The sequence below is a fragment of the Oncorhynchus masou genome, chromosome 5 (genome assembly GCF_036934945.1).
Source record: "Oncorhynchus masou masou isolate Uvic2021 chromosome 5, UVic_Omas_1.1, whole genome shotgun sequence".
NCBI lineage: Eukaryota > Metazoa > Chordata > Actinopteri > Salmoniformes > Salmonidae > Oncorhynchus > Oncorhynchus masou.
The window spans coordinates 738,372-760,740 of NC_088216.1; the positions used below are offsets into that span (position 1 = coordinate 738,372).

General features: G+C 46.3%; 1 protein-coding gene across 1 annotated transcript; it reads left to right on the forward strand.

Annotated features, from left to right (window-relative positions):
- Window positions 1-12,258: 12,258 nt before the first annotated feature.
- LOC135530550 (zinc finger protein 239-like) lies at window positions 12,259-22,150 on the forward strand. The gene is made up of 2 exons (XM_064958852.1): window positions 12,259-12,888; window positions 20,273-22,150. The coding sequence occupies exons 1-2, from the start codon at window positions 12,510-12,512 to the stop codon at window positions 21,058-21,060; spliced, it is 1,167 nt and encodes a 388-aa protein (XP_064814924.1). The 5' UTR covers window positions 12,259-12,509; the 3' UTR covers window positions 21,061-22,150.
- The last annotated feature ends 219 nt before the right edge of the window (window positions 22,151-22,369 follow it).

Sequence of the window (22,369 nt, forward strand, 5' to 3'; positions counted from 1 at the left end):
TAGTTATTACTAAAACCTTGCCTATTTCTTCAACTTCTCTTCTTAAAATCTGCTAACGTCATTCCCAGCCCTGACCTTTAAGTTAAAAGGCTGAAAAGCAAATGTTTGTTTTCATCCATTTTTACCATAGCCAATGTTTACTTTGTGGCTGTGGTAACTAATGACAACCCAGGTCGGCAGCGACGTTGTTTTATAGTTCAATGAAAGATGGTCAACCACCTCGGTAGCTTGCTCGCCTAAACATTGACTCATTCGTGTATAATAGCCACTGTATTTTAAACACACGTCTGTCGTCCAGCTTGTTATCCCATTTAATTTAATATTTACATTGTTAGTTAGCTGACATCCCGGAATATGAGTTCACTATGCTGTTCACCTCCTGCTAAAGAATCTCTGTGGCTGAATGTTGTCGTGAAAGAGGAGAAGGAAGAGGAGGCTGTTACAGTGAAACAAGGAGTAGAGGGTGAGTCTGTTACAGTGAAACAAGAAGTAGAGGGTGAGGCTGTTACAGTGAGACAAGAAGTAGAGGGTGAGTCTGTTACAGTGAAACAAGAAGTAGAGGGTGAGTCTGTTACAGTGAGACAAGAAGTAGAGGGTGAGTCTGTTACAGTGAAACAAGGAGTAGAGGGTGAGTCTGTTACAGTGAAACAAGGAGTAGAGGGTGAGTCTGTTACAGTGAAACAAGGAGTAGAGGGTGAGTCTGTTACAGTGAAACAAGGAGTAGAGGGTGAGTCTGTTACAGTGAAACAAGGAGTAGAGGGTGAGCTGTTACAGTGAGACAAGAAGTAGAGGAAGAGAAGGCTGTTACAGTGAAACAAGGAGTAGAGGGTGAAGCTGTTACAGTGAAACAAGAAGTAGAGGGTGAGTCTGTTACAGTGAAACAAGAAGTAGAGGGTGAGGCTGTTACAGTGAAACAAGAAGAAGACGCTTTCAGACTGAAAGAGAAAGAGGAGGATGAAGTTTTCGCAGTGAAAGAGGAGGAAGAAGAGATGGCTGTCCACATCGAAAGAAGAACAAGAAGAGGAGAAGATAAGAGATCTGATGAACACCAGTAAGTACTGAGTGGTTGCTCATGTAGTATTTTACTCAGTAACTTTTACTTTTACTAGAGTAACTCTCTACGGTATCTATACTCATACTAGAGTAACTATCTGTTAAGGTATCTATACTCACACTAGAGTAACTCTCTAAGGTATCTATAATTTTACTAGAGTAATTATCTATTAAGGTATCTATACTTTTACTAGAGTAACTCTCTAAGGTATCTATACTCATACTAGAGTAACTATCTGTTAAGGTATCTATACTCACACTAGAGTAACTCTCTAAGGTATCTATACTTTTACTAGAGTAACTATCTATTAAGGTATCTATACTTTTACGAGAGTAACTCTCTAAGGTGTCTATACTCATACTAGAGTAACTCTCTATTAATTAAGGTATCTATACTTTTACTCGTGTATGACATTTGGGTACTTTTTCCACCACTGATCACGAGTCTAATCTGGTCTCCTTCAACATGGTTGATTAACTGATGAATTGCACTATAACGGTGACAAACTGTTAGGGCCTCTACATCAAGCTGTCCGAACAGCAGAGTCCCACCTTCTTACCACCGCTACACCTGACTATCAGTGAAGCCTTGTCTGGCAGCAAAACAGTTCATTCAGCCTCATTTACTGACTTTAAATAAAACATAGCTGATGTTGGCTGACCTGCTTAACTTAATATGGAATAAAGGGACGACGAGCAGATAAGAGGCAATCCGTCATTTAGATTAAGACATTAATGAGCGAGCGGAGGACGGATGTAGCCTAGTGGTTAGAGCGTTGGACTTGTAACCTGAAAGGTTGCTCGATCGAATCCCAGAGCTGACATGGTACAACATCTGTCGTGCTGCCCACTGAACAAGGCAGTTAACCCACTGTTCCTAGGCCGTCATTGAAAATAAGAATTTGTTCTTAACTGACTTGCCTAGTTAAATAAAGGTAAAATAAATAAAAAAATATAACTATTTGTTCAGCACTTTTGAAATGTACAGTGACAGAATTCAGAACATGGGCCGTTCTTACTATGTTTTCCCTGCACACCAAGTCAGAACTGTAGGATAAATAAAGGGGGCATATAAATAAACAGACAATGAAAGCTCATCCAATATTCGTTGATGACATTTCTCTAAAACAGGTTATAGGCTACATGTGCACCACCAAGTCAGAACAGTAGGCTAAGTTTTGAGAGAGAAACGGGACCACATTATTAGGGTGAGAAACATGGGCTACAAACAGCATACACTCAGTATTACTTTCTCAGCTCCAGTATACATATCTCATATCTCCCTGGCATATTCCATCATTTATACAGCAGCATACAAGACATTTTTGGACTCACATTGTTGTGCTCACTTGAACAGGAAAGTGAGTCCTTCTTGTGGGCTCTTGAAAGAGACCTGAAATCGCGACTTGAAATTCAGAGTTGGATGCCCGTTAAATGATTTTCCGTATTTACCCAGTTGGAGTTTTATCCGAGTTCACAGTTGTCTTGAACTCACTGAAGTCTGAGATTTCCTACTTCAGAGTTTCTAGTTGTTTTGAACGCAGCAGAAGTCATGCTGGATTGACAGGACAATGTATTCAAACTTTTCTGGACGTTACCCCCTTTCTCGTGCTATCCAAATGGTTGTTACGATCTTGTCTCATCGCTGCAATTCCCCTACGGACTCAGCGAAGGTCAAGAGCCAAGCCGCACTGCTTCTTGACACACAGATGTCAGGTGATTTGTGGAGGGCAGGTCATCTGATAGGCAGGCCATCTCCATCACTCTCCTTCTCTGTGAAATAGCCCTTACACAGCCTAGATAATTCACAGCCTAAATAATTCACAGACAGTGTCACCAGCAAGCACCCCCACACCATAACACCTCCTCCTCCATGCTTCACGGTGGGAACCACACATGCTGAGATCATCCGTATACCTACTCTGCATCTCACAAAGACACGGCAGTTGGAACCAAAAATCTCAAATTTGGACACATCAGACAATAGGACCATCGGTTTAATGTCCATTGCTCGTGTTTCTTGGCCCAAGCAAGTCTCTTCTTCCTATTGGTGTCCTTTAGTAGTGGTTTCATTGCAGCAATTCAACCGTGAAGGCCTGATTCCTGCAGTCTCTGTACAGTTGATGTTGAGATTTGTCTCTTATTTGAACTCTGTGTAAAGCATTTATTTGGGCTGCAATCTGAGGTTGGTAACTCTAATGAACTTATCCTCTGCAGCAGAGGTAACTCTGGGTCTTCCTTTGCTATGGCGGTCCTCATGACAATTTTCTTGACATTTTCCAGATTGACTCACCTTCATGTCTAAACTTAATGATGGACTGTTGATTCTCTTTGCTTATTTGAGTTGTTCTTGCCATCATCATGGCTATCTTCAGTATTCTACCCCTGTATACCCTCTGTATTCTACCCCTACCTTGTCACAACACAACTGATTGACTCAAACACATTAAGAAGGAAAGAAATTCCAGAAATGAGCTTTTAACAAGGCACACCTGTTAATTGAAATATATTCTAGGTGACTACCTCATGATGCTGGTTGAGAGAATGCCAAGAGTGTACAAAGCTATCATCAAGGCAAATGGTGGCTACTTTGAAGAATCTAAAATATATTTAGATTTGTTTAACACTTTTTTTGGTTACTACATGATTCCATATGTGTTATTTCATACTTTGAATGTCTTCACTATTATTTTACAATGTAGAAAATAGTAAAAAATAAAGAAAAATTCTTGAATGTGTAGATGTCCAAACTTTTGACTGGTACTGTGTTTTTTAAAATAAATATATCAAATGTTCACCCTCCCAGAGTCCCCAGGTCGTACCTCTTCTGGTATCACCTTATTGCTGGGTCTGAAGAGGGTGTCTGTGAGGCTGGTGGACTGCAGGAAAACACTGAGGCGGAGTGGAACTACAAGAGGAGGACAAGAGGAGGAAGAGGGAGATTTGACACATCAAAGTAAGTTCTGTAGTTTAGTTTGAACAAATGATATATATCTGCCCCCTGGTGTCTGTTTCCAGGACAACCTGCAGAGTCCCGTTAGATAGATAGATTGGTGTCTGTTTCCAGGACAACCTGCAGAGTCCTGTTAGATAGATAGACTGATGTCTGTTTCCAGGACAACCTGCAGAGTCCTGTTAGATAGATAGATTGGTGTCTGTTTCCAGGACAACCTGCAGAGTCCTGTTAGATAGATAGATTGGTGTCTGTTTCCAGGACAACCTGCAGAGTCCTGTTAGATAGATAGATTGGTGTCTGTTTCCAGGACAACCTGCAGAGTCCTGTTAGATAGATAGATTGGTGTCTGTTTCCAGGACAACCTGCAGAGTCCTGTTAGATAGATAGATTGGTGTCTGTTTCCAGGACAACCTGCAGAGTCCTGTTAGATAGATAGATTGGTGTCTGTTTCCAGGACAACCTGCAGAGTCCTGTTAGATAGATAGATTGGTGTCTGTTTCCAGGACAACCTGCAGAGTCCCGTTAGATAGATAGATTGGTGTCTGTTTCCAGGACAACCTGCAGAGTCCTGTTAGATAGATAGATTGGTGTCTGTTTCCAGGACAACCTGCAGAGTCCTGTTAGATAGATAGATTGGTGTCTGTTTCCAGGACAACCTGCAGAGTCCTGTTAGATAGATAGATTGGTGTCTGTTTCCAGGACAACCTGCAGAGTCCTGTTAGATAGATAGATTGGTGTCTGTTTCCAGGACAACCTGCAGAGTCCTGTTAGATAGATAGATTGGTGTCTGTTTCCAGGACAACCTGCAGAGTCCTGTTAGATAGATAGGTGTCTGTTTCCAGGACAACCTGCAGAGTCCTGTTAGATAGATAGATTGGTGTCTGTTTCCAGGACAACCTGCAGAGTCCTGTTAGATAGATAGATTGGTGTCTGTTTCCAGGACAACCTGCAGAGTCCTGTTAGATAGATAGATTGGTGTCTGTTTCCAGGACAACCTGCAGAGTCCTGTTAGATAGATAGATTGGTGTCTGTTTCCAGGACAACCTGCAGAGTCCTGTTAGATAGATAGATTGGTGTCTGTTTCCAGGACAACCTGCAGAGTCCCGTTAGATAGATAGATTGGTGTCTGTTTCCAGGACAACCTGCAGAGTCCCGTTAGATAGATAGATTGGTGTCTGTTTCCAGGACAACCTGCAGAGTCCCGTTAGATAGATAGATTGGTGTCTGTTTCCAGGACAACCTGCAGAGTCCCGTTAGATAGATAGATTGGTGTCTGTTTCCAGGACAACCTGCAGAGTCCCGTTAGATAGATAGATTGGTGTCTGTTTCCAGGACAACCTGCAGAGTCCCGTTAGATAGATAGATTGGTGTCTGTTTCCAGGACAACCTGCAGAGTCCTGTTAGATAGATAGATTGGTGTCTGTTTCCAGGACAACCTGCAGAGTCCTGTTAGATAGATAGATTGGTGTCTGTTTCCAGGACAACCTGCAGAGTCCTGTTAGATAGATAGATTGGTGTCTGTTTCCAGGACAACCTGCAGAGTCCTGTTAGATAGATAGATTGGTGTCTGTTTCCAGGACAACCTGCAGAGTCCTGTTAGATAGATAGATTGGTGTCTGTTTCCAGGACAACCTGCAGAGTCCTGTTAGATAGATAGATTGGTGTCTGTTTCCAGGACAACCTGCAGAGTCCTGTTAGATAGATAGATTGGTGTCTGTTTCCAGGACAACCTGCAGAGTCCTGTTAGATAGATAGATTGGTGTCTGTTTCCAGGACAACCTGCAGAGTCCTGTTAGATAGATAGATTGGTGTCTGTTTCCAGGACAACCTGCAGAGTCCTGTTAGATAGATAGATTGGTGTCTGTTTCCAGGACAACCTGCAGAGTCCTGTTAGATAGATAGATTGGTGTCTGTTTCCAGGACAACCTGCAGAGTCCTGTTAGATAGATAGATTGGTGTCTGTTTCCAGGACAACCTGCAGAGTCCTGTTAGATAGATAGATTGGTGTCTGTTTCCAGGACAACCTGCAGAGTCCTGTTAGATAGATAGATTGGTGTCTGTTTCCAGGACAACCTGCAGAGTCCTGTTAGATAGATAGATTGGTGTCTGTTTCCAGGACAACCTGCAGAGTCCTGTTAGATAGATAGATTGGTGTCTGTTTCCAGGACAACCTGCAGAGTCCTGTTAGATAGATAGATTGGTGTCTGTTTCCAGGACAACCTGCAGAGTCCTGTTAGATAGATAGATTGGTGTCTGTTTCCAGGACAACCTGCAGAGTCCTGTTAGATAGATAGATTGGTGTCTGTTTCCAGGACAACCTGCAGAGTCCTGTTAGATAGACTGATGTCTGTTTCCAGTAGAGGTCGACCGATTATGAAGTGATGTGAAAACGACACGTTATAATATTAATCAACAATGTCTCTGGTTGGATTTAGGACGGACTAGAAGAAGGTCAAAGTTAACCATCCGTCTGACTTTGTTGTTCACACAGGAGAGAGACGTGACTATCGTGGATCCTCTGGAGAGCCTCAACAACCTCATGATGCTGACGAGGCTGAGAAGAGTCTCTCCAGAGAAAGAATCCACACAGGAGAAAAGCCATACTGCTCTCAGTGTGGAATGACCTTCTCTGAATCATATTCATTGAAATCACACCTTAGAATTCACACAGGAAATAAATCTTATGGCTGTGATCAATTTGGGAAGAGATTTACTAAGCCAAGCAACATGAAATCACACCAACAGACACACACTGGAGAGAAACCTTACCACTGTTCAGATTGTGGGAAAAGCTTTTCAACGTCAAAGTATTTGAAGCTGCACCAGCGGGTACACACAGGACTGAAGCCTTACAGCTGTGATCTATGTGGGAAGAGATTCCTTCGGTTAGCCCACCTGAATGTACACAAGAGAATACACATTGGGGAAAAACCATACCACTACCCCGACTGTGGGAGTAATTTTGTTCATTCAGGTAGTCTGAAAACACACCAGCTGGCACACAAAGGACAGAAGCCAAAACCTTACCACTGCTCCGACTGTGAGCAGAGCTTTTCAACATCACATTATTTAAAGCGGCACCAGAGAACACATACTGGAGAGAAGCCGTATGGTTGTGATTGGTGTGAGCAGAGATATGCTTTCACAAGTAGCCTGAGTTATCATAAACAAACCCACACTGGAGAGAAACCGTACCACTGCTCTGACTATGGCATGAGTTTTACTACCTCACACAACCTGGCCGTACACCAAAGAACACACCCTGGATAGAAACCGTACCACTGCTCTGAATGTTATTCAAGTTCTCTGATTTACATTTTTAAAAGATACACACAGGAGATCTACATGACCTCCAACACCAGACCTGGGTAGTAGAACACAGAGTGTGGAATGACCTCCAACACCAGACCTGGGTAGTAGAACACAGAGAGGAATGGCGCCGGAGAAGAAGGCCCCCAACCGATTGTGTTTTTTTAATTGTTTATTTGCATTGTTTGTAACTCTTTAATGTTGCCGCTACCGTCTCTTATGACCGAAAATAACTACTAGACATCAAGACTGCAATTACTCACGGACTAGCAGAAACATTTTTCTTCTTTAACGACTCTGACGACTCTGATAAACAGCTCCCTCGGGAACAGGCCCAGAGCCTCGCGTGTCTGTTTCCAGGACAACCTGCCATCTGTGTGAAGAGGAGGTGGAGAAAAAAGAGACCGGAGGGCGGGCTGCCTTCTGGGAATTCGTAGGCGATCGAATAACCTCCCACTTCTTTCCATTTCGCTAGCAAATGTGCAATCTTTTGGACAATAAAATCGATGACCTACGCAGAAGATTAAACTACCAACGGGACATTCAAAACTGTAATATCTTATGCTTCACTGAGTCGTGGCTGAATGACGACACTATCAACATACAGCTGGTTATACGCTGCTCCGGTAGGATAGAACAGCGGCGTCTGGTAAGACGGACTATGTATTTTTGTAAACAACAGCTGGTGCACGATATCTTAGGAAGTCTCGAGCTATTGCTGGTCTGAGGTAGAGTTTCTCATGATAAACTGTAGACAACACCATCTACCTAGAGAGTTTTCAACTGTATTCTTTGACTGTGGTACGTAAACAGCTAGAGGATGGCACTAAGACAGCATTGAATGAACTGTGTTCCGCCATAAGCAAACAAGAAAATGTTCATCCAGAGGCGGCGCTCCTAGTGGCCAGGGACTTTAATGCAGGGAAATTTAAATCAGTTTTACCAAATCTCTATCAACATGTTAAATGAGCAAGAGGAGAAAACTCTATACACACGTACAAAGCTCTCCCTCCGCTTCCATTTGGCAAATCTGACCATCGTTCTATCCTCCTGATTCCTGCTTACAAGGAAAAAATTAAAGCAGGAAGCACCAGTGACTCTATCAATAAAAAGGTGGTCAGAGGGAGCAGATGCTAAACTACAGGACTGTTTTGCTATCACAGACTAGAATATGTTCCGGGATTCCTCCGCATTGCATTGAGGAGTACACCATATCAGTCATTGGCTTCATCAATAAGTGCATCGAGGACGTCGTCCCAATATTGACCGTACGTACATACCCCAACCAGAAGCCATGAATTACAGGTAACATCCGCACTGAGCTAAAGGCTAGAGCTGCAACTTTCAAGAGCGGGACTCTAACCCGGAAGCTAAAAGGAAATCCCGCTATGCCCTCCAACGAACCATCAAACAGGCAAAGCGTCAATACAGGACTGAGATCGGTTAGATGGGTTTTAATCGTACTTCTGACGCTCTTCAGACATGGCTTGTAAACCATTACGGACTCCCAAAGGAAGCACAGCCATGAGCTGCCCAGTGACATGAGCCTACCAGACCAGCTAAACTACTTCTATGCTCGCTTCGAGGCAAATAACACTGAAACATGCATGAGAGCACCAGCCAGTGCCCAAGAACACTAAGGTAACCTGCCTAAATGACTACCGACCCGTAGCACTCACGTCTGTAGCCATGAAGTGCTATGAAAGGCTGGTCATAGCTCACATCAACAGCATCATCACAGAAACCCTTTACCCACTCCAAATTGCATACAGCCCCAACAGATACCGATACAATCTCTATTGCACTCCACACTGCCCTTTCACACCTGGACAAAAGGATCACCTATGTGAGAATGCTATTCATTGACGACAGCTCAGCGTTCAACACCATAGTGCCCTCAAAGCTCATCAATAAGCTAAGGACTCTGGGACAAAACACCTCCCTCTGCAACTGGATCCTGGACTTCCTGACGTGCCGCCCCCAGGTGGTGAGGGTCGGTAACAACACATCTGCCACGCTGATCCTCAACACTGGGGCCCCTCAGGGGTGTGTGCTTAGTCCCCTCCTGTACTCACTGTTCACTCATGACTGCACGGACAGGCACGACTCCAACACCATCATTAAGTTTACCGATGACCGTGGTAGGCCTGATCACCGACAACAACGAAACAGCCTATAGGGAGGAGGTCAGAGACCTGGCCATGTGGTGCCAGGAGAACAACCTCTCCCTCAACATGATCAAGACAAAGAAGATGATTGTGGACTACAGGAAAAAGAGGACCGAGCACGCCCCCATTCTCATTGACGGGGCTGCAGTGGAGCAGGTTGAGAGCTTCAAGTTCCTTGGTGTTCACATCACCAACAAACATCACCAACAAACTACCATGGTCCAAACACACCAAGACAGTTGTGAATAGGGCACGACATCCTGACTGGTTGCATCACTGCCTGGTATGGAAACTGTTCGGCCTCCGAACGCAAGGCACTACAGAAGGTAGTGAGAGCGGCCCATTACATCTCTGGGGCCAAGCTTCCTGCCATCCAGGACCTTTATACCAGGCGGGATCAGAGGAAGGCCCTTAAAATTGTCAAAGACTCCAGCCACCCTAGTCTTCGTCGAACTGTTAGACTGTTGTTCTCTCTGCTACCGCACGGCAAGCAATACCGGAGCGCCAAGTCTAGGTCCAAGAGGCTTCTAAACAGCTTCTACTCCCAAGCCATAAGACTTCTGAACATCTAGTCAAATGACTACCCAGACTAATGGCTACCCAGACTAATGGCTACCCAGACTAATGGCTACCCAGACTAATGGCTACCCAGACTAATGACTACCCAGACTGACTACCCAGAATAATGACTACCCAGACTGACTACCCAGACTATTTGCATTGCCTCTCCTCGTCTTTTACACCGCTGCTACTCTCTGTTGTTGTCATCTATAGTCACTTTAATACGTTCTACCTTCATGTACATATTACCACAACTAACATGTATTGTTTACCATGTTTTCATTATTAAATCAGGTCCATTAATAACATGTATTGTTTACCATGTTTTCATTAATAACATGTATTGTTTACCATGTTTTCATTAATAACATGTAGTGTTTACCATGTTTTCATTAATAACATGTATGGTTTACCATGTTTTCATTAATAACATGTATTGTTTACCATGTTTTCATTAATAACATGTATTGTTTACCATGTTTTCATTAATAACATGTATTGTTTACCATGTTTTCATTAATAACATGTATTGTTTACCATGTTTTCATTAATAACATGTATTGTAGTGGACAGAATCAGGCCACTACATGTGTTTAGTACTGGGGGGGGGGGGACAGAATCAGTCCACTACATGTGTTTAGTACTGGGGGGGGACAGAATCAGTCCACTACATGTGTTTAGTACTGGGGGGGGGGGGACAGAATCAGTCCACTGCATGCGTTTAGTACTGGGGGGGGGACAGAATCAGTCCACTGCATGCGTTTAGTACTGGGGGGGGGACAGAATCAGTCCACTGCATGCGTTTAGTACTGGGGGGGGGGGACAGAATCAGTCCACTGCATGCGTTTAGTACTGGGGGGGACAGAATCAGTCCACTACATGTGTTTAGTACTGGGGGGGGGGGGGGGACAGAATCAGGCCACTACATGTGTTTAGTACTGGGGGGGACAGAATCAGTCCACTACATGTGTTTAGTACTGGGGGGACAGAATCAGTCCACTACATGTGTTTAGTACTGGGGGGGGGGGGGGGGGGGGGGCAGGATCAGTCCACTACATGTGTTTAGTACTGGGGGGGGACAGAATCAGTCCACTGCATGTGTTTAGTACTGGGGGGGGGGGGGACAGAATCAGTCCACTACATGTGTTTAGTACTGGGGGGGAACAGAATCAGTCCACTACATGTGTTTAGTACTGGGGGGGGGGGACAGAATCAGTCCACTACATGTGTTTAGTACTGGGGGGAGGGGACAGAATCAGTCCACTACATGTGTTTAGTACTGGGGGGACAGAATCAGTCCACTACATGTGTTTAGTACTGGGGGGGGGGGACAGAATCAGTCCACTACATGTGTTTAGTACTGGGGGGGGACAGAATCAGTCCACTACATGTGTTTAGTACTGGGGGGAGGGGACAGAATCAGTCCACTACATGTGTTTAGTACTGGGGGGACAGGATCAGTCCACTACATGTGTTTAGTACTGGGGGGGGACAGAATCAGTCCACTACATGTGTTTAGTACTGGGGGGGGGACAGAATCAGTCCACTACATGTGTTTAGTACTGGGGGGGGACAGAATCAGTCCACTACATGTGTTTAGTACTGGGGGGGGGACAGAATCAGTCCACTACATGTGTTTAGTACTGGGGGGGGACAGAATCAGTCCACTACATGTGTTTAGTACTGGGGGGGGGACAGAATCAGTCCACTGCATGTGTTTAGTACTGGGGGGGGGGGACAGAATCAGTCCACTACATGTGTTTAGTACTGGGGGGGACAGAATCAGTCCACTACATGTGTTTAGTACTGGGGGGGACAGAATCAGTCCACTACATGTGTTTAGTACTGGGGGGACAGAATCAGTCCACTACATGTGTTTAGTACTGGGGGGGGACAGAATCATTCCACAACATGTGTTTAGTACTGGGGGGCCTAGGAACAGTGGGTTAATTGGCTGTTCAGGGGCAGAACGTCAGATTTCTACCTTCTCAGCTCAGGGATTTGAACTTGCAACCTTTCGGTTAAAGTGAAAGTGATTTGAAATAAAAAAAATAAAAACATAATTGAAAGTGATTCCCCTTTTGTTGTTGTTGTCTTGATAATAAAATAAACTGGTTTCCCCCACTCCATTCAGCGGACGGTGACGTGGATCATTTATTTGGTGTCGCCGGTGTGACGTATAATCTAGTGGACGGGACGCGTCTTCAACAACAACAACAACACGGCTACTGATTCTATGGATTTCGGTTGCTCCCTAGCCAAAATAAAATTGAAATATTGAAGCTTTTTACATGGTTTCGGTGTATATTAACCACTGTATTTTAAACACACTTTTGTCGTCTACCTAGTTATCCCGTTTAAATTAACATTTACTCTGTTGTTGTTAGTCAGGGAGCCCCGGCTTGATAAATTGGCCTAGCACTATGCTAGTCGCTAATGATAACTAGCTATCTTCCTTGACCATGAGCTCACTAAACTACTCTCCTCCTGCTAAAGAAGAGGCGGTCTGCTGGACGGAGAAAGAGGGTCTGTGGCTGAACGTTGTCGTGAAAGAGGAGAAAGAAGAGGAGGATGTCACCGTTAAACACGAAGTAGAGGAAGAGGAGGCTGTTACAATACAAAAACAAGTAGAGGGTGAGTCTGTGACAGTGAAACGAGAAGAGAAAGACGTTTCAGTGAAAGAAGAGGAAGACGCGTTCAGAGTGAAAGAGGAAGAGGATGTTACTGTGAAAGAGGAGGAGGAAGAGAAAGAGGAGGATGCAGTTTTTGGAGTGAAGGAGGAGAAAGAGGAGATGACTGTCATATCGAACAAGGAGGAGACAGGAGACCTGATTAACACCAGTAAGTACAGTCTTAAGAACAGGGTCACAACCTCTGCATTTGAACTGATGTGTGATTTCAAAGGGTCAGTCTGCAATTCCTACATCTGTTGAAGAATAGACTATCTTGAAGAATAGACTATCTTGAAGAATAGACTATCTTGAAGAACATACTATCTTGAAGAATAGTTCTTATAAATACCTCAACTTTATTTAAAAAAGAAAAGAAAATGTAGGCTATATAATTTAAATTAGCCTACAAAAGAAATACACTCAGCATTTAGCCTATAGCCTGTGACTTATTTAGAGTTAAATACAAATTAAATGAAGAAAAAAAATGGCTTTGTGCCTTTTAGAATCACGAGTTTGGCCAGTCTGGGGCTTCAGGCTCATGCGATGGTGGCTGGAGAATATCCTCTCCACACATGCAGAGCCACTGGGGAAGCTAAACACCCTTCAGGCCACTCTTGACAGGCAGAGATGCAGAGCCACTGGGGAAGCTAAACACCCTTCAGGCCACTCTTGACAGGCAGAGATGCAGAGCCACTGGGGAAGCTAAACACTCTTCAGGCCACTCTTGACAGGCAGAGATGCAGAGCCACTGGGGAAGCTAAACACCCTTCAGGCCACTCTTGACAGGCAGAGATGCAGAGCCACTGGGGAAGCTAAACACCCTTCAGGCCACTCTTGACAGGCAGAGATGCAGAGTCACTGGGGAAGCTAAACACCCTTCAGGCCACTCTTGACAGGCAGAGATGCAGAGCCACTGGGGAAGCTAAACACCCTTCAGGCCACTCTTGACAGGCAGAGATGCAGAGCCACTGGGGAAGCTAAACACCCTTCAGGCCACTCTTGACAGGCAGAGATGCAGAGCCACTGGGGAAGCTAAACACCCTTCAGGCCACTCTTGACAGGCAGAGATGCAGAGCCACTGGGGAAGCTAAACACCCTTCAGGCCACTCTTGACAGGCAGAGATGCAGAGCCACTGGGGAAGCTAAACACCCTCCAGGCCACTCTTGACAGGCAGAGATGCAGAGCCACTGGGGAAGCTAAACACCCTTCAGGCCACTCTTGACAGGCAGAGATGCAGAGCCACTGGGGAAGCTAAACACCCTTCAGGCCACTCTTGACAGGCAGAGATGCAGAGCCACTGGGGAAGCTAAACACCCTTCAGGCCACTCTTGACAGGCAGAGATGCAGAGCCCTGGGGAAGCTAAACACCCTTCAGGCCACTCTTGACAGGCAGAGATGCAGAGCCACTGGGGAAGCTAAACACCCTTCAGGCCACTCTTGACAGGCAGAGATGCAGAGCCACTGGGGAAGCTAAACACCCTTCAGGCCACTCTTGACAGGCAGAGATGCAGAGCCACTGGGGAAGCTAAACACCCTTCAGGCCACTCTTGACAGGCAGAGATGCAGAGCCACTGGGGAAGCTAAACACCCTTCAGGCCACTCTTGACAGGCAGAGATGCAGAGCCACTGGGGAAGCTAAACACCCTCCAGGCCACTCTTGACAGGCAGAGATGCAGAGCCACTGGGGAAGCTAAACACCCTTCAGGCCACTCTTGACAGGCAGAGATGCAGAGCCACTGGGGAAGCTAAACACCCTTCAGGCCACTCTTGACAGGCAGAGATGCAGAGCCACTGGGAAGCTAAACACCCTCCAGGCCACTCTTGACAGGCAGAGATGCAGAGCCACTGGGGAAGCTAAACACCCTCCAGGCCACTCTTGACAGGCAGAGATGCAGAGCCACTGGGGAAGCTAAACACCCTTCAGGCCACTCTTGACAGGCAGAGATGCAGAGCCACTGGGGAAGCTAAACACCCTTCAGGCCACTCTTGACAGGCAGAGATGCAGAGCCACTGGGGAAGCTAAACACCCTTCAGGCCACTCTTGACAGGCAGAGATGCAGAGCCACTGGGGAAGCTAAACACCCTTCAGGCCACTCTTGACAGGCAGAGATGCAGATTTGATTTTTTTCTATAGATGGGCCTAAAGGTTTTTAGGCAAAAATCAAAACGCAAAGCGCTCCTTGAACGTGGGAAAATGCCAGGCCTATTGGGCCAAAAATCAATTATGGCCTATAGTATAGATAATAAAACCAAAATTAACTAACTGTTTAAGAGATCAGATGTTTTTTGTTTATAAATACTTTGCTACAATGACACTCTTAGTTATCTACCTACTTTGTTCCATTCTTTTAGCATCTAGTAATCTACACCACCATTGCTTTTGGGATACGTGTCTGTTCAGATGATTTAGTTGTGGACAGTCCATCACCACACTCCCTCTCTTGGTCCTCAGTCCATCACCACACTCCCTCTCTTGGTCCTCAGTCCATCACCACACTCCCTCTCTTGGTCCTCAGTCCATCACCACACTCCCTCTCTTGGTCCTCAGTCCATCACCACACTCACTCTCTTGGTCCTCAGTCCATCACCACACTCCCTCTCTTGGTCCTCAGTCCATCACCACACTCCCTCTCTTGGTCCTCAGTCCATCACCACACTCCCTCTCTTGGTCCTCAGTCCATCACCACACTCCCTCTCTTGGTCCTCAGTCCATCACCACACTCCCTCTCTTGGTCCTCAGTCCATCACCACGCTCCCTCTCTTGGTCCTCAGTCCATCACCACACTCTCTCTCTTGGTCCTCAGTCCACTCCCTCTCTTGGTCCTCAGTCCATCACCACACTCCCTATCTTGGTCCTCAGTCCATCACCACGCTCCCTCTCTTGGTCCTCAGTCCATCACCACGCTCCTCTCTTGGTCCTCAGTCCATCACCACGCTCTCTCTCTTGGTCCTCAGTCCACTCCCTCTCTTGGTCCTCAGTCCATCACCACACTCTCTCTCTTGGTCCTCAGTCCACTCCCTCTCTTGGTCCTCAGTCCATCACCACACTCCCTATCTTGGTCCTCAGTCCATCACCACGCTCCCTCTCTTGGTCCTCAGTCCATCACCACGCTCCCTCTCTTGGTCCTCAGTCCATCACCACGCTCCCTCTCTTGGTCCTCAGTCCACTCCCTCTCTTGGTCCTCAGTCCATCACCACACTCCCTCTCTTGGTCCTAAGTCCATCACCACACTCCCTATCTTGGTCCTCAGTCCATCACCACGCTCCCTCTCTTGGTCCTCAGTCCATCACCACGCTCCCTCTCTTGGTCCTCAGTCCATCACCACACTCTCTCTCTTGGTCCTCAGTCCACTCCCTCTCTTGGTCCTCAGTCCATCACCACACTCCCTATCTTGGTCCTCAGTCCATCACCACGCTCCCTCTCTTGGTCCTCAGTCCATCACCACACTCCCTCTCTTGGTCCTCAGTCCATCACCACACTCTCTCTCTTGGTCCTCAGTCCACTCCCTCTCTTGGTCCTCAGTCCATCACCACACTCCCTCTCTTGGTCCTCAGTCCATCACCACACTCCCTCTCTTGGTCCTCAGTCCATCACCACACTCCCTATCTTGGTCCTCATTCCATCACCACACTCCCTCTCTTGGTCCTCAGTCCATCACCACACTCCCTCTCTTGGTCCTCAGTCCATCACCACGCTCCCTCTCTTGGTCCTCAGTCCATCACCACGCTCCCTCTCTTGGTCCTCAGTCCATCACCACACTCTCTCTCTTGGTCCTCAGTCCACTCCCTCTCTTGGTCCTCAGTCCATCACCACACTCCCTATCTTGGTCCTCAGTCCATCACCACGCTCCCTCTCTTGGTCCTCAGTCCATCACCACACTCCCTCTCTTGGTCCTCAGTCCATCACCACACTCTCTCTCTTGGTCCTCAGTCCACTCCCTCTCTTGGTCCTCAGTCCATCACCACACTCCCTCTCTTGGTCCTCAGTCCATCACCACACTCCCTCTCTTGGTCCTCAGTCCATCACCACACTCCCTCTCTTGGTCCTCATTCCATCACCACACTCCCTCTCTTGGTCCTCATTCCATCACCACACTCCCTCTCTTGGGCCTCATTCCATCACCACACTCCCTCTCTTGGTCCTCAGTCCATCACCACACTCCCTCTCTTGGTCCTCAGTCCATCACCACACTCCCTCTCTTGGTCCTCAGTCCATCACCACACTCCCTCTCTTTATTCCATCACCACACACCCTCTCTTGGTCCTCAGTCCATCACCACACTCCCTCTCTTTATTCCATCACCACACACCCTCTCTTGGTCCTCAGTCCATCACCACACTCCCTCTCTTGGTCCTCAGTCCATCACCACACTCCCTCTCTTGGTCCTCAGTCCATCACCACACTCCCTCTCTTGGTCCTCAGTCCATCACCACACTCCCTCTCTTGGTCCTCAGTCCATCACCACACTCCCTCTCTTGGTCCTCAGTCCATCACCACACTCCTTCTCTTTATTCCATCACCACACTCCCTCTCTTGGTCCTCATCTCTGTAAGTTACTTTGATTTTGTACCTGTGTGTTTTATCAGTTTCTGTATGTAAAATATTTGAGTGAACTCCATGACAGTAGATTAAGGGGATAATAGTTTGGGTGAGACCCAGGTGGTATACCCGCCAGCCTTCTGGGTAGTTTGGGTGAGACCCAGGTGATATACCCTCTACCCTTCTGGGTAGTTTGGGTGAGACCCAGGTGATATACCCGCCAGCCTTCTGGGTAGTTTGGGTGAGACCCAGGTGATATACCCGCCAGCCTTCTGGGTAGTTTGGGTGAGACCCAGGTGATATACCCTCTACCCTTCTGGGTAGTTTGGGTGAGACCCAGGTGATATACCCGCCAGCCTTCTGGGTAGTTTGGGTGAGACCCAGGTGGTATACCCGCCAGCCTTCTGGGTAGTTTGGGTGAGACCCAGGTGATATACCCGCCAGCCTTCTGGGTAGTTTGGGTGAGACCCAGGTGATATACCCTCTACCCTTCTGGGTAGTTTGGGTGAGACCCAGGTGATATACCCGCCAGCCTTCTGGGTAGTTTGGGTGAGACCCAGGTGATATACCCGCCAGCCTTCTGGGTAGTTTGGGTGAGACCCAGGTGGTATACCCTCCAGCCTTCTGGGTAGTTTGGGTGAGACCCAGGTGGTATACCCTCTAGCCTTCTGGGTAGTTTGGGTGAGACCCAGGTGGTATACGCTCCAGCCTTCTGGGTAGTTTGGGTGATACACAGGTGGTATACCCTCTAGCCTTCTGGGTGGTTTGGGTGTTTCCCAGGTGGTTGTAATTTGACCCAGAAGCCAACAATAGCAGTCTCCAGGCAACGATAGACGTATAAAAGACCTGCCTTGACTTCCTCATAGTTCTGCAACAAAGGCTCTGTGACAGACCTGCCTTGACTTCCTCGTAGTTCTACAACAAAGGCTCTGTGACAGACATCGAAATTGAGTTCAGGTGCATCCTGTATCCTTTGGTCATCCTTGAGATGTTTCTACAACTTAATTTGAGTCCCACCTGTGGTAAATTCAATTAATTGAACATGATTTCGAAAGGCACACACCTGTCTATAAAAGGTCCCACAGTTGACAGTGCATGTCAGAGAAAAAAACCAAGCCATAAGGTAGAAGGAATTGTCTGTAGAGCTCCAAGACAGGATCGTGTCGAGGCACAGTTCTGGGGAAGGATACCAAAAAAATGTCTGCAGCATTGAAGGTCACCAAGAACACGTTGGCCTCAATCATTATTAAATGGAAGAAGTTTGGAACCACCAATACTCTTCCTAGACCTGGCCACTGGGCCAAACTGAGCAAACAGGAGAAGGGCCTTGGTCAGGGAGGTGACCAAGAACCCGATGGTCACTCTGACAGAGCTCCAGAGTTCCTCTGTGGAGATGGGAGAACCTTCCAGAAGGACACCATCTCTGCAGCACTCGACCAATCAGGCCTTTTATGGCAGAGTTGCCAGACGGAAGCCACTCCTCAGTAAAAGGCACATGACCACCCACTTAGATTTTGCCAAAAGACACCTAAATGACTCAAGGTTCTCTGTTCTGATGAAGCCAAGCTTGAACTTTTTGGCCAGAATGCCAAGCATCATGTCTGGAGTAAACCTGGCACCATACCTACGGTGAAGCATGGTGGTGGCAGCATCAGGCTGTGGGGATATTTTTCAGCGGCAGGGACTGGGAGACAAGTCAGGATTGCGGGAAAGATTAACAGAGCAGCCAGAGCCTGAACTTGAACCCAATCGAACATCTCTGGACCAGAAAATAGCTGTGTAGCAAAGCTCCCCGTCCAACCTGACAGAGAGGATCCTCGACTTCGGCGATGTCATCTACAAAATAGCCTCCAACACTCTACTCAGCAAATTGGATGCAGTCTATCACAGTGCCATCCGTTTTGTCACCAAAGCCCCATATACCACCCACAACTGCGACCTGTATGCTCTCGTTGGCTGGCCATTGCTTCATATTCTTTGCCAAACCCACTGGCTCCAGGTCATCTGTAAGTCTTTGCTAGGAAAAGCTCCGCCTTATCTCAGCTCACTGGTCACCATAGCAGCACCCACTCGTAGCACGCGCTCCAGCAGGTATATTTCACTGCGCACCCTCAAAGCCAAATCCTCCTTTGGCCGCCTTTCCTTCCAGTTCTCTGCTGTCAATGACTGGAACGAACTGCAAAAATCACTGAAGCTGGAGACTCATATCTCCCTCACTAGCTTTAAGCACCAGCTGTCAGAGTAGCTCACAGACCACTGCACCTGTACATAGCCCATCTGTAAATAGCCCATCCAACTACCTCATCCCCATATTGTTATTTATTTTATTTATCTTGCCCCTTTGCACCCTAGTATCTCTACTTGTACACTCATCTTCTGCACACTTATCACTCCAGTGTTTAATTGCTATATTGTAATTATTTAACCACCATGGCCTATTTATTGCCTTGCCTCTCTTATCCTACCTCATTTGCACACACTGTGTATATACTTTTTCTATTCTATAATAGACTGTATGTTTTGTTTATTCCATGTGTAACTCTGTGTTGTTGTATGTGTCGAACTGCTTTGCTTTATTCTTGGCCTGGTCACAGTTGTTAATGAGAACTTGTTCTCAACTAGCCTACCTGGTTATATAAAGGTGAAATAAATAAAATTAAAATAAATAGACATTACTACTAACGTGAAATGACGAAATATGACTGATGTTCATCACTAGACTGTTTTATTAGTTTAGTATTATTAGTTAATGCTACCAGATATCATAGACTTCCAGTCATTGTGCTAACGACTTAGCTCGCAAATCTACCGCTAACGTCCTTCAATACTGGACACAGAGACCAAAATGGTATCCATGAGTTAATCTGACTGGGGAAGTAGGTAAATGGTCCTCCTTGTCCAAAAATCCCCAAAGAAAATCAATTAAAGGTTAGAAGAAATTTGTTTTTTAAAAATGGTAAAATAATCTACATATTCACTATATTGACTTGTGTGATTTTGTTGTTCAAACAGGAGAGAGACGTGACTATCTTGGATCCTCCGAGGAGCCTCAACAACAACATGATGCTGACGAGGTTGAGAAGAGTCTCTCCACATCAGAACACCTCAAGAAACACCAGCCGAGATTCATCTATTCAACAGAACTTAAAAGACATCAGAGAATCAATACAGGAGAAAAACCTCACAGCTGTGCTCAATGTGGGAAGAGTTTTGCTAAGGCAGGAGGCCTGGCTACACACCACAGAATACACACTGGAGAAAAACCGTACCACTGCCCTGACTGTGGAATGAGCTTTGCTACCTCAAGTCAGCTGATAAGACATCAGAAAACACACACAGGAGAAAAGCCTTATTGCTGTGATCAGTGTGGGAAGAGATTCATTCAATCAGCGAACCTGACTGTACACAAGAGAATACACACTGGAGAGAAACCGTACCACTGCTCCAACTGTGCGAAGAGCTTTTCTACTTCAAGCGGATTGATAACACACCAGCGAACACACACAGGAGAGAAGCCTTACCACTGCTCTGACTGTGGAAAGAGCTGTACCACCTCAAGTGCACTGATATCACACCAGCGTACACACACAGGAGAGAAGCATTACCACTGTTCTGTTTGCGGGAAGAGTTTTGCTACTTTAAGCAACCTGACACAACACCAGCGAACACACACAGTAGGAAAGCCTCATAGCTGTGATCAATGTGATAAGAGATACTCCCATCTAATGTCTCTCATTAAACATCAGAAAATACATGAAAAAGATCCAGACCTGCGTAGTAGAACACAGAGTGTAGAATGATATCCAACACCAGACCTGGGTAGTAGAACACAGAGTGTAGAATGATCTCCAACACCAGACCTGGGTAGTAGAACACAGAGTGTAGAATAACCTCCAACACCAGACCTGGGTAGTAGAACACAGAGTGTAGAATGATCTCCAACACCAGACCTGGGTAGTAGAACACAGAGTGTAGAATGATATCCAACACCAGACCTGGGTAGTAGAACACAGAGTGTAGAATGATCTCCAACACCAGACCTGGGTAGTAGAACACAGAGTGTAGAATGATATCCAACACCAGACCTGGGTAGTAGAACACAGAGTGTAGAATGATCTCCAACACCAGACCTGGGTAGTAGAACACAGAGTGTAGAATGACCTGGGTAGTAGAACACAGAGTGTAGAATGACCTCCAACACCAGACCTGGGTAGTAGAACACAGAGTTTAGAATGACCTGGGTAGTAGAACACAGAGTGTAGAATGACCTCCAAAACCAGACCTGGGTAGTAGAACACAGAGTGTAGAATGACCTCCAAAACCAGACCTGGGTAGTAGAACACAGAGTGTGGAATGATCTCCAACACCAGACCTGGGTAGTAGAACACAGAGTGTAGAATGACCTGGGTAGTAGAACACAGAGTGTGGAATGACCTGGGTAGTAGAACACAGAGTGTGGAATGATCTCCAACACCAGATCTGGGTAGTAGGACACAGAGTGTGGAATGACCTCCAACACCAGACCTGGGTAGTAGAACACAGAGTGTGGAATGATCTCCAACACCAGACCTGGGTAGTAGAACACAGAGTGTGGAATGATCTCCAACACCAGACCTGGTTAGTAGAACACAGAGCGGAATGACCTCCAACACCAGACCTGGGTAGTAGAACACAGAGTGTGGAATGACCTCCAACACCAGACCTGGGTAGTAGAACACAGAGTGTAGAATGATCTCCAACACCAGACCTGGGTAGTAGAACACAGAGTAATGATCTCTTTGTGATAACGTTTGATGCAGCTGGTTCAACTTGTTTCATCCTTCAGTATTTCTTAAATAATACTATTGACAGCTCTAATGTCAAATGATCTGATTTCATAGTTTGTATATGATCAAATGGCAGGGCGGCAGGGTAGTGGTTAGAGTGTAGAGGTGGCAGGGTAGCCTAGTGGTTAGAGTGTAGAGGTGGCAGGGTAGCCTAGTGGTTAGAGTGTAGAGGTGGCAGGGTAGCCTAGTGGTTAGAGTGTAGAGGTGGCAGGGTATCCTAGTGGTTAGAGTGTAGAGGTGGCAGGGTAGCCTAGTGGTTAGAGTGTAGAGATGGCAGGGTAGC

Excerpts from the sequence above, each read along its gene's own strand:
- LOC135530550 (XM_064958852.1), top strand. The coding sequence starts at position 12,510 with ATGAGCTCACTAAACTACTCTCCTCCTGCTAAAGAAGAGGCGGTCTGC. Across the intron at positions 12,889-20,272 it reads AGGAGACCTGATTAACACCA|GAGAGAGACGTGACTATCTT; the intron begins GTAAGTACAGTC and ends TTGTTCAAACAG.